Here is a 16,375-nt window from a genome sequence, read left to right as displayed (position 1 = left end):
CATGAAGAGAATAAGAGGAAGCGCACAACTTATGTCAGCCATAATAAATAATAACAAAAACAAATATATTTTATCGGTATTGAAAGATAAAGGATACATAACATTTTAATAGATTAGCTCGTTAACTATATATAAATATCTGACTTACATTTTTATCATTAATTTTGGGAAAAACAATTCTGTATGATGACGTATGTTAATTAAATGCTTCGGTGAATACGACCAAAAAGCACCTAAACTTATAATGTGGTTAACAAAAAACATATAAATATGATGTCTATAACAATATATTCATAACACTAATAAACATACACACAGGTTTGTGAATTTCAGTTTACAGGTGATACGACACACGTGTTTTATTTGCGACTCTCGAATTTGAATTAAGTTTCTGCAAAGGATAAGAAAAGCTTAAATTACGTTAAGGCAAATACATATACGTTTTCAAATGACAAATAGCTTTTTAACGCCGTTGACATTATTTTCAATTTTTACTTTTTATGAATTTATTGTGATAGTGTGTTAAAGAATAAATCTATTTGTCAATGTTCACATCGACATATAAATTGAATGGATTTTCATTATTTCAATTTTTTGTATGGCAATTTCTGTGAAACATAATCATTTATGTGTTTTATTTTTCTCCAGATCTCTGATCATGTTCGTAAAGGCAGTCGTCAGTGTATTTATTTTTTTATTCGTTCTCGTAGCAGGTAAGTTCTTTATAGAGTTGAAATATTAAGGATTTTACATTTTCCTCGTCTGTCCCAGGCAAAATCAAACTTTCTTTGTCTAAATAACATTTAAAAAAACCTATTATCTCCTGTTAATTGTTGATGTCGTGCTATTCAGAGATAATCAAGTTATAGACAGACGCATTTCCGCATGTTAGCTTAATACCTCCTCTAAGAATTAAAGGTCTCCGATTTGTATAAGCTGACTACACTTCACGAATCCATCAACTTTTGTATCCTTTCCTCAACTAATATTTTTCACGTTCTCTAACTACAGTAACATAACGTATTATTAATTAAAAAAAGCAATCTGGAAATGGTTGAATAAATATTTTTAAAGAAAAAAAATGGGGGATATTTTCGATAAATAATGAATAATGAAAACTTCAATTTATTTTTTATTAACAATACACTTGCATCAAGTTTTATCAAACACACATTTTCTAATTTAACTAAATGTTCCTTTCATAAAATTTTATTGCAAACGTGTTTTCTCAAAATCATATTTATCCTTCTTTTGTAAGGAAAACAATAAATACACTGGGCATGCTGTATATATTAATTTTGTTGTGTGATGAGATAATTAAAAGTTTAATTTTCTTCTTGTGAAGATCTGTGAAAGTTTCAGCAATTACTTTTAAACGACCAATTGAATGTATTTTTATGAACAACAACTGACCCTCCAGACTTGATCTTTTAGTGTCATGGATTGCAATGTAATGTCAGACTCAGTAAATACATCTCACTGCCATCTTATTTTCTAAATTTAACAAAACGTTCCCTGAATGATATCTTTAAAATTGGGAATGGATATTTGCTTTTACTAATGAATATTTCTCTGATAATACTGAGATGATATACCTATGGTAACTTAAATTTAACAATATGTTTAATAACAGTTATATAAACAGCTGTAAATGTACTTTTCTTAATTTAGATATTTCAATGACCCACGAAAAGCACTATACAAAAAAATGTATGACAGTTGATACGATTTTCCGTTTCCTCTTCATTTATGTATTTAATTAATTGGACAGTGATGTTCTTGTTGATCCCATCATGCAGTGCGTTTGAAGTCATAGCTAGTTCCAAATGACCTTGTCTGTAGTGAAGTTTCAGATTGACATGAACGGAACCTTTGAATTTGTAACAAATATAATTAAGAACCTTTACTGAATATTTACATAGATACACACGTTTTTTTTTTTTGGTTTTGACGTATATGTACAACCAGAGTATTACATTCTTTGATCAAAAATTAAACTAACAAATATACCGAACTCCAAAGACATTCAAAGTCCTTTAACCAAGTTAATAGCAAAATCCAAAGCCCAAACACATCAAACATATGGAAAACAACTGTCCTATATGGTATATGCATTTCCTTATCTTAAAAATGATTGATCAAACCTGGATTTTTAGCTATGTTATTTACAAAGCTCAATATTTTAAAGACGGTCCATGTAAACTTATTTGTAAATTTGTTAAAAAAAAAAAAAACAAAAAAAAACAACACGTTTTAATCTGAATTCTGTAGAAAATCTTTTTTTTTCGCTACGATATGTAGGGAGAACATTACTTATTTATTTGTTATAACTGCCATTGATCTAGCTCTCAGTAGCTGTGAGTACTCTTTGTACGACATTTTGTGCTTGATGTCTTGTTGTTAGATGTGTTCGTGTTACGTTCCTATCAAAGTAGTTTTACCGAAATATTTAGTTTTAAATCCTATATTTGAATTGACCTTTCAATATTTTTACTTTTTATGCCACTGATGAGTCTGAGGAAGACTTTTTCCCTTGATGTAATTATGTTTCGTTCTTTTAACTATGCAAGCCCTAACTTCTTTCGTTTGAATTATTTAACGTATTTTTTGGTGGGGCCTTTTTGGCTTTGTACATTGATTTAGGCATACTCATTTTTGAAGGACGTTTGATGGCCCTAGCTAGTATTTAGTTTTTTCCATCCACGTTATCTGGTTGATAGTCATCTCATTGCCCGATCTCCTAATTGTTCTCTAACTAAACTCTTATTCCGGAAATGTTCCTGATTCTGCTTTTTTAAAGAATTCATTTGCTGTCACTTGGGTATTCTGTTAAAACTTAGGAGAAGATTCATGAAATAATAAGTAATGGAATGAAAAGGCAAAAACTGTGCATTTAAGTTGTTTCACAGGTATCTAAATACGAATCCAAATAAACATACTTACAATTCTGTTTTCAGTAAATGCGTTGTGTAGCCATCCATGTTCTCGAGTCAACAGAGGCGAATTTGTCGATGAAACAAATACATACACATTTTCATGTACCAATACATCAATTTTATCAGTTAATAATGGAGAAGAATTAAGAGAATGTTATGCAAGACTTGGAGCCTTTCTTGTAGTCAGGTAAGAAAATGTGCACATGCAATTGAAACTTGAAATAGAGAATGTGTCAAAGAGACAAACACCCGACTAAAGAGCAGACAACAGCCGAAGGCCACCAATGGGTTTAAAATGCAACAAGAAACTACTGCACTCGGAGGCATGCTTCAGTTGGCCCCTAAACAAAAATATGTACTAGTTCAGTAATACTGGACGTCATACTAAACTCCGAAATATACACAATAAACAAAATTAATAATCATACAAGACTAAAAAAGGCCACGGGCTCCGGATTTATGACAAGAGCAAAATAACAGTGTAATACTTCTAGTACTCTTTCCCATTTTATTGTGCTCAAGTTAGGGACATACTAATTCCTGTCAAAAAATGTATTTACAGGTTAGCTAAGACCCACCGCCGGGTTCGGGATTTTCTTGCTGCATTTAAGACCAATTGGTTGCCATCGGCTGTTATCTGGTCTTTGGTCGGGTTGTTTCTATGATAAATTCCTCACTTCCGTTCTCAATTTTATTGTTGCTAACGACAACATGAGTAAGATAAATTGTTATTATCTTTTGATTCAGTGTAATACACATTTGTGTTTCCTTTAAATTGTAATCTGAAAACATCGAGCGAATTGACTCTACTTATTGTTTGCACATCTACAGTGTACGGTACATAGTTAACCTGATTCACATCAAAGATTAAATCCATGCTATTAACTTGTTGACTACTTGTCCTCTTGTTTTCAAAATAGATTCAAACTTATGATTTGTTTTATATTTGATACACTTTCTGATTGCCTCTTTATAAATTTGTTTAGTGTATTTATCTTTCCTACTGAATATATTGAATGATTTCAGTACGGTTCAAAAAAAGTTTTGTTCTGGTATCTGCAGAACTGTATAAGGAACTCAACAATTAGGTTTTGTTTCCGTCTCGCTGTTCATTTAATGTAAATGTATCAGTCGAGAGTATATTATGACTTTTGTGAGTATTAAGAAAGCTTACTTTTGTTGATTTAGGTGTCATAAATATAAATTTCTGAAAAATGATTGGGGAAAGATCAAATGTAAATAGCGATATGCTTATTTTTTTCCTTTTTAAAATAGAATATTTCCGGTTATTTTTTTTTTTTTCTTACATCGCTATGACTTATTTTTGAAAAAAGTTTTTTTTCTTAAGTTTTCTCCAATTCTAGAAATTGCAAGAGGTTTAATCATGCCATACTTTATTTCCTGAATTTTTTAACCGAGAGGGGATGTTCTATATTGATAAAATTTACCTGTAAGCTATCAATAGTTAACCTGTTTTTTCGTATTATTTGCATTTTTTTTTACTTTTTAACTTAAAATTGAGAATGGAAATGGGGAATGTGTCAAAGAGACAACAACCCGCCCAAATAAAAAAACAACAGCAGAGGGTCACCAACAGGTCTTCAATGTAGCGAGAAATTCCCGCACCCGGAGGCGTCCTTCAGCTGGCCCCTAAACAAATATATACTAGTCCAGTGATAATGAACGCCATACTAATTTCCAAATTGTACACAAGAAACTAAAATTAAAATAATACAAGACTAACAAAGGCCAGAGGCTCCTGACTTGGGACAGGCGCAAAAATGCGGCGGGGTTAAACATGTTTGTGAGATCTCAACCCTCCCCCTATACCTCTAACCAATGTAGTAAAGTAAACGCATAACAATACGCACATTAAAATTCAGTTCAAGAGAAATCCGAGTCTGATGTCAGAAGATGTAACCAAAGAAAATAAACAAAATGACAATAATACATAAATAACAACAGACTACTAGCAGTTAACTGACATGCCAGCTCCAGACTTCAACTAAACTGACTGAAAGATTATGATTTCATCATATGAACATCAGGCACAATCCTTCCCGTTAGGGGTTTAGTATCATACCATCATAACATATATGAGAAGAACATAACCCGTGTCATGCCAACAACTGTTTTTAGAATAAATGTGTTTAGTTCCGATGCAAAGACCTTATCAGTGACTCAATATTAACGCCAAAATATGCAATCTTTAATGACTTGACAACAGTATCGTAATTATATCCCTTCTTAATAAGTCTATTCAAAGGTTTTGTAAGTTTCTGAGGTGAATACTGACACCTTTGTGCTTTATAAAGAATATTACCATAAAAAATTGGATGTGAAATACCTGAACGTATTAAAAGTATGCATGTTGAGCTATATTTACGAATAATGTCTTTATACCGATGATAAAATTTAGTAAATGTTTTGACTAGTTTGTGATATCGAAAACCCTGGTGTAATAATTTTTCAGTAATACATAAATTTCTCTCGTTAAAATCTAAAACATTGTTACATACACGAGCGAATCGTACAAGTTGAGATATATAAACACCGTAAGATGGTGACAAGGGAACGTCACCATCTAAAAACGGATAATTAACGATAGGAAATGAAAAATCATCCCTTTTATCATAAATTTTAGTATGCAGCTTTCCATTAGTGATATAGATATCAAGATCGAGAAAAGGGCAGTGGTCATTGTTAGTATTAGCTTTATTTAAAGTAAGTTCAACAGGATAAATTTCATTAATATACATACTGAAGTCGTCATTATTGAGAGCCAAAATATCATCCAAATATCTAAAAGTATTATTAAATTTGTTTATCAGATGTTGTTTCGATGGGTCTTTGCTTATTTTTGTCATAAATTGTAACTCATAACAATACAAAAACAGGTCCGCAATAAGTGGTGCACAGTTAGTCCCCATTGGAATTCCGATAATCTGACGATATACGGAATCCCCAAAGCGAACAAAAATGTTATCTAGTAAAAATTCAAGGGCATATATAGTATCAAAGCATGTCCAATTAACATAGTTTTTTTGTTTATTGCTACTAAAAAATGACCTAAAAGAGTTTGAACATATATATTCACATTCTGATTTTTTGAATGCCCATTTAATTAGGTGTGTGAATTTTTTCTTAATGAGAATGTGAGGCAATGTGGTATACAGGGTAGAAAAATCAAAACTTTGAACAGATTCAAAATCACCAATATAAGCATGCAATTTATCAAGTACTTCCAACGAGTTCTTGACACTCCAAAAGTAATTTATTCCACTATTTTCGAAGGCCTTATTTGAACAATTTATTATCAGGTTTTTAATTGTACCAAGTGTGCTGGTAAGAAGAATAGACAATTTAGTAGTTGAACAATGGCTTGAAGACGAAATAAATCTATATTTGTAAGGGGTTTTGTGTAGCTTCGGAAGCCAATACATAGTTGGGACTTTCATTGTATTTGGCTCTGCTTGTAAAGCGGTGCCTAAAAGTTTATGTTTGTTACAGATTTCGTTTTCTGAAAATGGAGTCAGTTGGAATGTTGGTGAATTTGTGATTTCCTTTTTCAGAACCTCAATGTAAAATTTACGTCAAACAATAATAATATTATTAGCAGCTTTATCTGCCGGGACAAAAACAAATTCCTTGGCTAGTTCTTTTAGTTTATGTTTGATACGAGAAATAGGTTTATTGTTGTAAGGGTTTATAGTAAAATGTTCTTTAAAATGTTGAATACGTATATCAACTATCTTCATTACTGAATTAAAAAAAGAGTCCAAAGATTTTTTGTCAGCTTTTTCCCGTTTTATCCATTTCATACAGTAAGTATGGAGTGAGTCGTGGATGATATTACGACACTCATTCCAATTAATAATTGACGGGGGACGATATTTAGGTCCTTTACTGAGGAATGATTTTAACTCTCGGTCTTGAACGATGTTAAGATCTCCTGTTATAACATGGGAAATGGGGCCATAAATATATTCGGAATTACTGCAATTACATGAAGTAGGTGTATTTTCACTGATATTAACATCTTTACACAATTGACTATAATTAAACACAAATTTCCGGGTAGATTTCTTGTAAATATAACAAATAAGAGGTAGCTCAGTATTGTCAAAATATCCAGGAATTTGTTCTTTAACAGAATGGTCGTTAAATATACCGGCAATATTTACAAAATCAAAGCCTTTATTGACATACTTAATTTTAATAAAATGTTTTTTATGATCTTCAGGGCGATCAATTTTGGGAAATAATTTAGAATAACAATATGCCATAATAATTTGAACAATTTCATACTTAGGATTGCTATATGAAATTGTGTTGCAATCCTCCAAAATTTTATTTAACTTATTAACCGGTAACGAACAGGGTTTTGTTAACAGATAATGTCTGCCGTTGTTTTTTGAAATAGAAATTAGGTCCGAAATATTGGTATGATTGGCCCGAAATCTTCTTTGATTGCGATTTGTTCTACGACCGTGAGAACGTTTTTTACGAACAGTTTTAGAAACTATATCCAAAATGTTAACGGAATTGGTTCTAGATATATTACCAATTCCCATGATATTATCATTTAGACCGAGAGGGTAAACTGTCTGTAATTTTTTAATCCAATTTAATTCAATTATTTTCCGTGATCGTACACACTTTGAATGCGATTCACCAGGCTGCTTATTTACTACTTCTAAAGGTTGAACTGCTAAATATTTAAAAGGATGGCTGTGCTTCTTAAGGTGTTGGTAAATGATACTTTTGAATTTATTGGGTCTTTTAAAACGATACAGATGTTCTTGAGTGCGTTTAGATAAATATCGTCCAGTTTCTCCTACGTACTGAATACCACACCCCGGTTTGTTTCATGTGAGTAAATAAATAATACTGTTTGTTTTTCAAGTTATATCAGTTTCAAAATTTAAAGAAAATGTGCGACCATTAAAAGTGGACCTTACCGTATTGTTGGTTGAAAGACGGGGACATGTAAGTCATTTTTTGGCATGACACTTATCGATAGAAGGGTATCCACGTTTTTTATTGTTAAAAATGTTAGCGATGGTAGCATTTTTAGATAACCGATTTTGAAGATTGAGACGTGTGGATACCCTTTGAACAAGTTTAGTATTTAGTAATTTTCCATTTCTAAGCTTCATAATTGTTTTGTTAGTGAATTATATAATAAAGGAGCAAAGATTGGCGTCCAGAATATGAACCAGCATACAATAATTGAAGTATATAAAATGGATAAATTTGTTCGGCTAAAAATGTCAAACGCTATCAGTATTAAATAGTAGAATGGGGCTGAATATTGAAATACTACTTTTAGATAAATATTCCTAAAGTAATGAATTAGAGCAGTTCTCACTTGGACACACACTCCATAATCTAGTATATTATAAGAGCATAAACCTGAAGCACGGGGAGGCACTCTACTGCCTCCACACGGCACTAAAGACAAACTCTGTAAAAAATAAAATTGAGAATGGAAATGGGGAATGTGTCAAAGAGACAACAACCCGCCCAAATAAAAAAACAACAGCAGAGGGTCACCAACAGGTCTTCAATGTAGCGAGAAATTCCCGCACCCGGAGGCGTCCTTCAGCTTGCCCCTAAACAAATATATACTAGTCCAGTGATAATGAACGCCATACTAATTTCCAAATTGTACACAAGAAACTAAAATTAAAATAATACAAGACTAACAAAGGCCAGAGGCTCCTGACTTGGGACAGGCGCAAAAATGCGGCGGGGTTGTTTGACGAATTGGTTCATAGAGTCATCTATGACTTGATTTACATATTTACATCACACTGATATTAAAATAATGCTCTACAAATTCTTATTGTCCGCTTTTTTATATACTATTTAATTAGATAATTTATTTTTCAGGAATGGTAATAGATACAGATGTGTAAAACACACCCTCTATGACCGTACTGCCCGAATAATATTTGTGTATGTTACACCTTACAGTAAGTCATTGTTATCAATAAAAATATATACAAGATCAATTAAGAAGTCAAGAAACACGGTAAAAAAAATGGAATTAGCAATCACGTACTGAGAATTCGAAACTTATTGCGAACATTTATTTTTAGAATGAAATGCGATTTTAATTTTTGCGACATTGACACAAAAATTCCTGTTTGATTTGCATATAAATACATTCAAAATGTGAATTTAAATTATTGCGACTATAACATGTATAACCAAATCGCATTTTACGAAATACTTAAAACACTGAAATAATTGCAATAAACTCTAAATAGAACAACAACAGTTTGTTCGACAGATTTAGCTTCTACAGTTATGCATGTATCATCAGCCAGCCAACATTCGCCATCTTAGATTTCATAAACAGACGACAAATGTTTGTTACCCGAAGTAAAACATGTCGTCAGTGATACATCTCGTGATGGTTTCTGTTAATCACTACCGAAATTAGGAATAATATTAATAGAACAATTATAATATGTATTGGCTTAAGAAGTCATGCTTTCGTACCTCTATTTGGAGATGTGTAATATGATTGCAGAAGAGGCAACTCTCCGCCAACATGACATATAAAAAGAAGACGTGGCATGAATGCTCATAGATAGAAAATAAACTGACATCGCTATGATGAAAAAAGAAGAATGATAATAAAATGATTGTAATAAATGTAGTACACCTGCAGACATAACATACAAAAATAAAGACTAAGAAAAAGCTGGGGTGATCTCAGTTGCTCTGGAAGGGGAACCAGTCGTGTTGCTCATGTTATTACAAACGCGGAAAAATAGTCTTATTCAGTAGCTCACATTCATGAAAATGGAACGGAAGTGTAATTACGCCATAAGGAACATATTCAATAGCATCTGTGAGACAGATTACCCATAACGGACAACTAACTCGTGATGGTGTCTGTATAATTAACGATAACTTGATTTTAACTTTAACATTTTGAACTCTTAGTTTAATAGCTATGTTATTGTTATGTATTGATGTATGATAAAACACAAAATAACTCTTTGTAAACTTTTACTTACAGGAACATTTTTAAGAGAACCATCAATTTGTGATGTTTGTTCAGGAACATTTACATCAGCTTTATTTGTCGGTATGTATTTTTGTAACATTGAATGCGCGTGTATGGTGGCTAAATAAAAAATTACAACCGTCATCTGTTTTTCATCATTTCATCAACATCGATAGAGGTCTAAATTGGCATTTGGATAGTTCTGTCATTTTATTAAATAAATAATAAGGTAGGTAACTAAAATTTATCATTTAAGGGACGATCTTACAGTATTTTGCCTACTTGAAGTGACTGTCACTCAAGTTCTACGGACGCAAGAAATTATCAAATTTGTTGTTTTTACTTTTTCCTATTTATTGTATTTCCTAGATGAGACCAGTATTTCTTGAATTTGGCTATTGTAAATTTGATTACAAAATGGATATGTACCCCATTTAAACCATATGATACGTCAGTGGTGTTTTTAATTATTGATGTTATTGATATTGTTAGACTTCATTTGTCTAATTGCATTTTCAGAGACCTGTACCTGGGAGTGAAAAAATATGCATGCACTAACATCATCTGGTTATATGAAAATACAATTGAAATAGCGTTGTTTTGCAATACTTAATATCATGTAGCTAAATACGTTAAGTATTTTAAATCAAAGATTCTACAACCTGAAATAAACATGCATATTTATTTTCATATTTAAATTGTAATATTCTCTTGTTTTCTTTTTACAGCTAAAGGACAAGATTGTAAGTATACATGTGTTGTTTTTGTTTTGATATTGTGTACAGAACTATGTAGGAAAACATAACATGTCAGAAACAATGAAATCCATCAGTCACTTAGATATACCTTTTTACATTTTTAATGGATCTTGTCATAAAAATCTTTTTTTTTAACAATCTTTGACCTTATGTTAATTTATCATCTCATAACATGAGATCTATAACCAGGTATGTTAAGCGTTCCAACAATAAATTTGAGTTTTTCTCTCAATTTCACAATCTTTTCAGTTACTGTTCACCTAAAGTGTAACGTTTCAGTTTCATCATTTAATTCCGTAAAGTGATATAAGTTGGCTAACTTTATGATATATAAGTATAGATTGTTTTTATATCAATATTTATGCGATAGGAATTTTTGGACAAAATCCCTACCCTTTCTGGTAGAGAACGCAGCTCTACAAAAAAAAACCGCAATACTATATAGGTCGTGAAATGGATTTGTTATTTTTCTAACGACTTTATACATATACAAACATATATATCAGCATTTAACATTTTTAATGCAACACGTAAAAAAAGATAAGCATATAACCTGTGTAATGTTAATCACCAACAATTAACAAACCTTTACTTATTTCTCAAGCAATTGAAACACTAATAGTTTTCTTTGAAATGAAACAAGGCGTGGGATAATAATAGATAGATAGATATGCATTTGCTTTTTTTTGTGATAAAAAAGAGATTCTACTGTGTCAAAACCTATATTTCAACATTATTTAAAAATTGACATAGAATTTGTGAAAAGATTTTGATCATTTTATGTATAAACCTAAAACGATGACAAAAATATAATGTTTTTGTAATAGTATGCTTTATGCGTTCATTTTCAATAATGATCTTACGACAAACATACTTATAACAAAGTTTTTAGATACAAGTGCCTTGCAAAAGATATGCGAAAGATACCATTGTGATATTTAATCTTATAAGTAAAAGCAAACTGAAAATGCCATGGAAAAAATGAGAACAACAAAACGACAAACCCTTCCATACAACAAAATTATACAATTAATGACGTAGCAACAGGAAATCCACCTAACCTCTTTTTGTACGGTGCTTCTGAAGGTTAAGCTGTACTTTCTCGACATTTGACATCCGTCGACTTACTCCTATAAGATATGACGATAAGTTGAAACAAGTGAAAAAGCATCACACAATTGTATATTAGTAATCGACGGATGCAACATATGGAGCAGATTCTGTTTACCCTTCCTCAGCACCTGCGATAACCCCATATTTTGGTAGGTTCGTGTTGCTTAGTCTTAAGTTTTTCATATTGTGTCTTGTGAACTATTATTTGTCTGTTTTTCTTTTTCTTTTTAAATCATGACAGTGTCCCTCTGATATCTTTTGCCTTCTTTTTTTTTTATCTTACTAATATTTGTAAACCATCGGTCGTCTAAACCTTTTGTGAAGCTTGAACGAAATATTAATTAATTTGACCCCAAAGAAATCGTTATGATTGTTAGAAAATTCAGACCACAATTGCAATATCCTTTCCCTCAATTCCCCTTTCATATAAGTATACCTGTAAGCTTATACGTAGATACCTGTAATACAAAACGTTTGCTTGAGGCTTATTTATGACCATGTATAATCATAATAGTAATGTGTTTGTTACTAAATATGAACTTTTATTTTTTTTCACAGATCAAGCTGCGAAATTACGTAAGTTATATTTAAATGATTGAACAACATTTACATAGTTACACATATTATATTACTTAACTTGTCTGGTTAACAATGACAATTTTAAAATTGACAGGGAGTTAATCAATATGACTTTATTTCCTTATGATACATTTTGTTTAAATGAAAATGCCGACGTGGTAGGGTTTTCAATTAACCAACTATAAACCGGAAAATGAACACGAGGTTAATCGCAAAATTTCATCCATGTTATTAAATGTTTCTCGGACGCACTGGTGTGGATGCTTGAGAGATTACTTTATACATTATTTATTTTTATGATATTCCCCTTTGGTGTGAAGGGTGGGTAAAGTTAAAAAATATAGAAATATGTTAGGCGTAATACAAATAAAGGAAATCACTTATTGGAATATATAGATGATATATAAATGTCACTATGTACGAATCAAAATAAAAGAAACATTAGAAACAGTAATCATTTTTATATCTGTCAATCAAAATTAGAATGAAAAGAGAGTATTACAAAAATAACGAACCCCTAGGTAAACTATCAAATGGTAGGTCAATATAAAAAAAAAATTAACAAAATCAAACGATAAAACTCAGTGAAACGAGTAAAACCACGTGATATTAGTGATTTATGATTTAAAGCAGTTAGATATAGACTAACGTTTTCAGCATTTACAATATAAATGGTCATATGTAGAGTGTTTTTTTTTTTTAATTGTTTATATTTCTAAAACTACAAAGGATGTAGGCTTGATGATTTGCAAATAATTATGATCTCACTAAATGAAAGTAACAGTTGTTTTTTCCTCACGTTCAAGACAACAAATATATCAATCTTCAAAAGCCATCATCAATAGGAGGGAATTTTTTGCATGACTTTATTGAAATATTCATATGTTAGACATGTTAGATGTACAAATGATAACGAAAATGATAAAGGGGAATTCTGTCTTTAAATTAATCGTATAACCTGTATACATAAGGTTTAATCAATCGTACATGTCTGTATATAGGTTTTATAATTTATGGAAACATTAAATATTTTGCATTTTGGCGGTTAAATAATAACCGTTGATGTCATTTATCGACCCTGAATTGTGCTTTATTAGTATGTTTGTTTAATTTTTTTTTTATATATATTTACACAATTGTTGCTGCTAAATCCTTTTTAAGCTGTATTTGGCACACATTTTGGAATTTTGGGTTCTTAATGCTCTTCACCTTTGTACTTGTTTGGCGTTATAACAAATTAAATCTTAGCGTCACTGATGAGTTTTATGTAGACGAAACGCGCGTCTGGCGTATCAAATTATAATACTGGTACGTTTGATAACTTTTTGGTCACATTTACCAATTGTGTTTGGGTATGCCATGCAAGTGGTACATAATCTTGAAATTAAACAGTACATTTGAAGTCGATCGGTTGGGTGATTAGATTGAAATTGTCAGCATTTATTTTTCAATTTATCGTTGAGTTTGGTATTTTGTTACAATCACAAGACATGCTGAATAAAGCAGATAGTAATTTTCAGAATTTAATACGAAACCTCAAACTGAAAGAAAATGATGCATATGTTTTTTATAACTAAATGGATAATTTCATTATAAAACTTATGTACATATACATTTTTGTGAAGAACATTCTTTAATATGTCCACATGTAGAAGAACTTTACTTTTTTGATGCTAGCTTCCTGGAAGCAATTCGCCGACATATTTTCCGTATGCAGAGTGACCTTAGCATGACCCTACTTGAAAAAATCCGGTGGTCATATTAGGCATAGATCTGCGTAAACACGTATCAATATCCATGCTTCTTTGTTTATTGTTTACTTTAAGGTGACAATCGGTAAACTTCGGCTTCAAAATGAGACAATTGAGTAGCTGCAATATTTCCACATCATAACAGACAGAGCAAAAAAATTAATTGACGATTATACGATATGTTTGCGTAAAAAAATGATAAAATCGTGTATAGAAGAGAAAGTTTATGATATATACATACATTGGTTCAAAAATGGATAATCATTATTTTTCACCCTTTACTCGTTTCATATGACTTTAAATCAGTAGTTATAAATTGTTTAGTACTTTTTTCTTCGTAATCATTAACAACTTGCATTTATTTTTCTTTGAAACAGGGACACCACCACGTAAGTTATTTTTTAATATAGTTATTATGTGTTGCCATGTAAAATCAAATAAAGATTCACACAACAGCAACTTAACTAAAAGTGCAATAAAATAAGTCTTTGGACCAAAATACCAATAACGTATGTTATCTTGCGTTCCAATTTCAAATGTTTAACGCTATCACTTATTGCTGGAATGGCAAACGTGTAATAGTTAATTTAAAATTAAACAATATTGTTATGTTCTATTTTCTAGTCATTAATATCATGTGAAAAAGAGAAGAGCGTTTGGTGAACGAAATAATACTCACATTTGCTTGGATTGTTGTCTTTTATAGTATGAAATTACTATAAAATAAGAATTTTTGACAATTATCTCCAAGACGAGATACCGTGGACGTTCATGTCAGCTAATGAAGGCTATTATTTTACCTTTTAGTTTCTTGTGTACAATTTGGAGTTTTGTATGGTGTTCATTATCACTGAACCAGTATATATTTGTTTAGGGGCAAACTGAAGGACGCCTCCGGGTGCGAGAATTTCTCGTTGCATTGAAGACCTGTTGGTGACCTTCTGCTGTTGTGTGCTCTATGGTCGGGTTGTTGTCTCTTTGGCACATTCCCTATTTCCATTCTCAATTTTACCAAACGTTTTTTTGAAATTCGTTCATATAATGAAATCTACTAAGAATTGTTTCCATTAAGATTTGAGACCTTCATATGATAAAACATATCACTGGTTTTCAATTTCATAATATTTGCGCAGACAATCATTAAGACACGGATTAATTCGACATGATCTGTTCATGCTAACATTAGGGTGAAATATAAACATTTTCATTATTAAAATTAAACTAGAGTTTTTATAACTAAATATTTAAAAAAAACATTTAAATTCTTATTGTTCTTTACATCTTATAATAACAATCACTAAGATAATCAAATACACATTGTGGTCTTATTAAAGCTTAAGTTTAATACACTAGTTCAACAAAATATAACGCAGTATTATTATCCTTCAGTAAAAATAAAGTCCCATACAAGTAAAATGAAAAACACTTTATGGCACATATTGGAATAAATTATTAGTTAAAATTGTTTACATTTTAATGCCAGGAAATTGAATATCAATTTTAGTCGAAATTAAAATACAACAATTCACGTTCAAATTTTGGTATTTATTTGTTTTACTTCACGTTTTAGGATTGGGATGTAACAGACCGCCACTCTGTCCTATTACCGACTACGCCAATGACAGACCATGTACTGGATGTGAACCACAAGAGGATGATGGACTAGGATGCTCAAGATGTAAAACATGTAAAAGATCATACAATTAAAACTCATGAAATCCATAAAGCTTTTTTATACTCTTCTGATCATGATTTTCTTCTTTTAATCCGACGAAATTGCATTTGAGTCAAACTGACAACGCCAGGACTAAGAATGAAAAAGTCAGACACACAAATAATAGTACACAAGACACGACATAGAAAACTGAAGACTAAGAAACACGAACCCATTAAAAACTAGGGCCGATCTAGGGTGCTCCAGAAGGGTTAGCAGATGCTGTCCCGAATGTGACACCCGTCGTGCTTCTCATGATATTACAAACCCGGTAAATAGTTTAAATCGGTAGGTCATAGATGTATTCGTGAAAAGGGAACGGAGTTGTAGTTACGACATAAGGAACATATGCGATATCATCTGTGAAATGGATATTCCGTTAATTTCAATCAACTTCTAATGGCTTTCGTAGACTTTTTGAAGGGGCTTTTTCAATTTTACCATTTTGAAGTCTTGAGTAGCAACCCTCTGTCAGGGAAATCATGATAGGAAATACAAGT

At 31.3% G+C, this 16,375-nt stretch overlaps 1 protein-coding gene and 1 long non-coding RNA gene across 2 annotated transcripts; both read left to right on the top strand.

The window, feature by feature from the left end:
• The first annotated feature begins 304 nt into the window (after nucleotides 1-304).
• On the top strand, nucleotides 305-12,467 carry LOC139502432 (uncharacterized). Its single transcript, XM_071291906.1, has 7 exons — nucleotides 305-340; nucleotides 649-713; nucleotides 2,958-3,123; nucleotides 8,832-8,914; nucleotides 9,973-10,041; nucleotides 10,689-10,703; nucleotides 12,390-12,467. Exons 2-7 carry the CDS (start codon nucleotides 659-661, stop codon nucleotides 12,428-12,430), a joined length of 429 nt encoding a protein of 142 aa, XP_071148007.1. The 5' UTR covers nucleotides 305-340; nucleotides 649-658; the 3' UTR covers nucleotides 12,431-12,467.
• A 1,985-nt stretch (nucleotides 12,468-14,452) lies between these two features.
• LOC139502431 (uncharacterized) lies at nucleotides 14,453-15,887 on the top strand. Its single transcript, XR_011658839.1, has 2 exons — nucleotides 14,453-14,550; nucleotides 15,732-15,887. It is a non-coding gene; the product is annotated as an uncharacterized lncRNA (long non-coding RNA).
• The last annotated feature ends 488 nt before the right edge of the window (nucleotides 15,888-16,375 follow it).

Source organism: Mytilus edulis, chromosome 14 (assembly GCF_963676685.1).
Source record: "Mytilus edulis chromosome 14, xbMytEdul2.2, whole genome shotgun sequence".
Taxonomy (NCBI): domain Eukaryota; kingdom Metazoa; phylum Mollusca; class Bivalvia; order Mytilida; family Mytilidae; genus Mytilus; species Mytilus edulis.
This window is presented reverse-complemented; position numbering and strand designations above follow the sequence as displayed.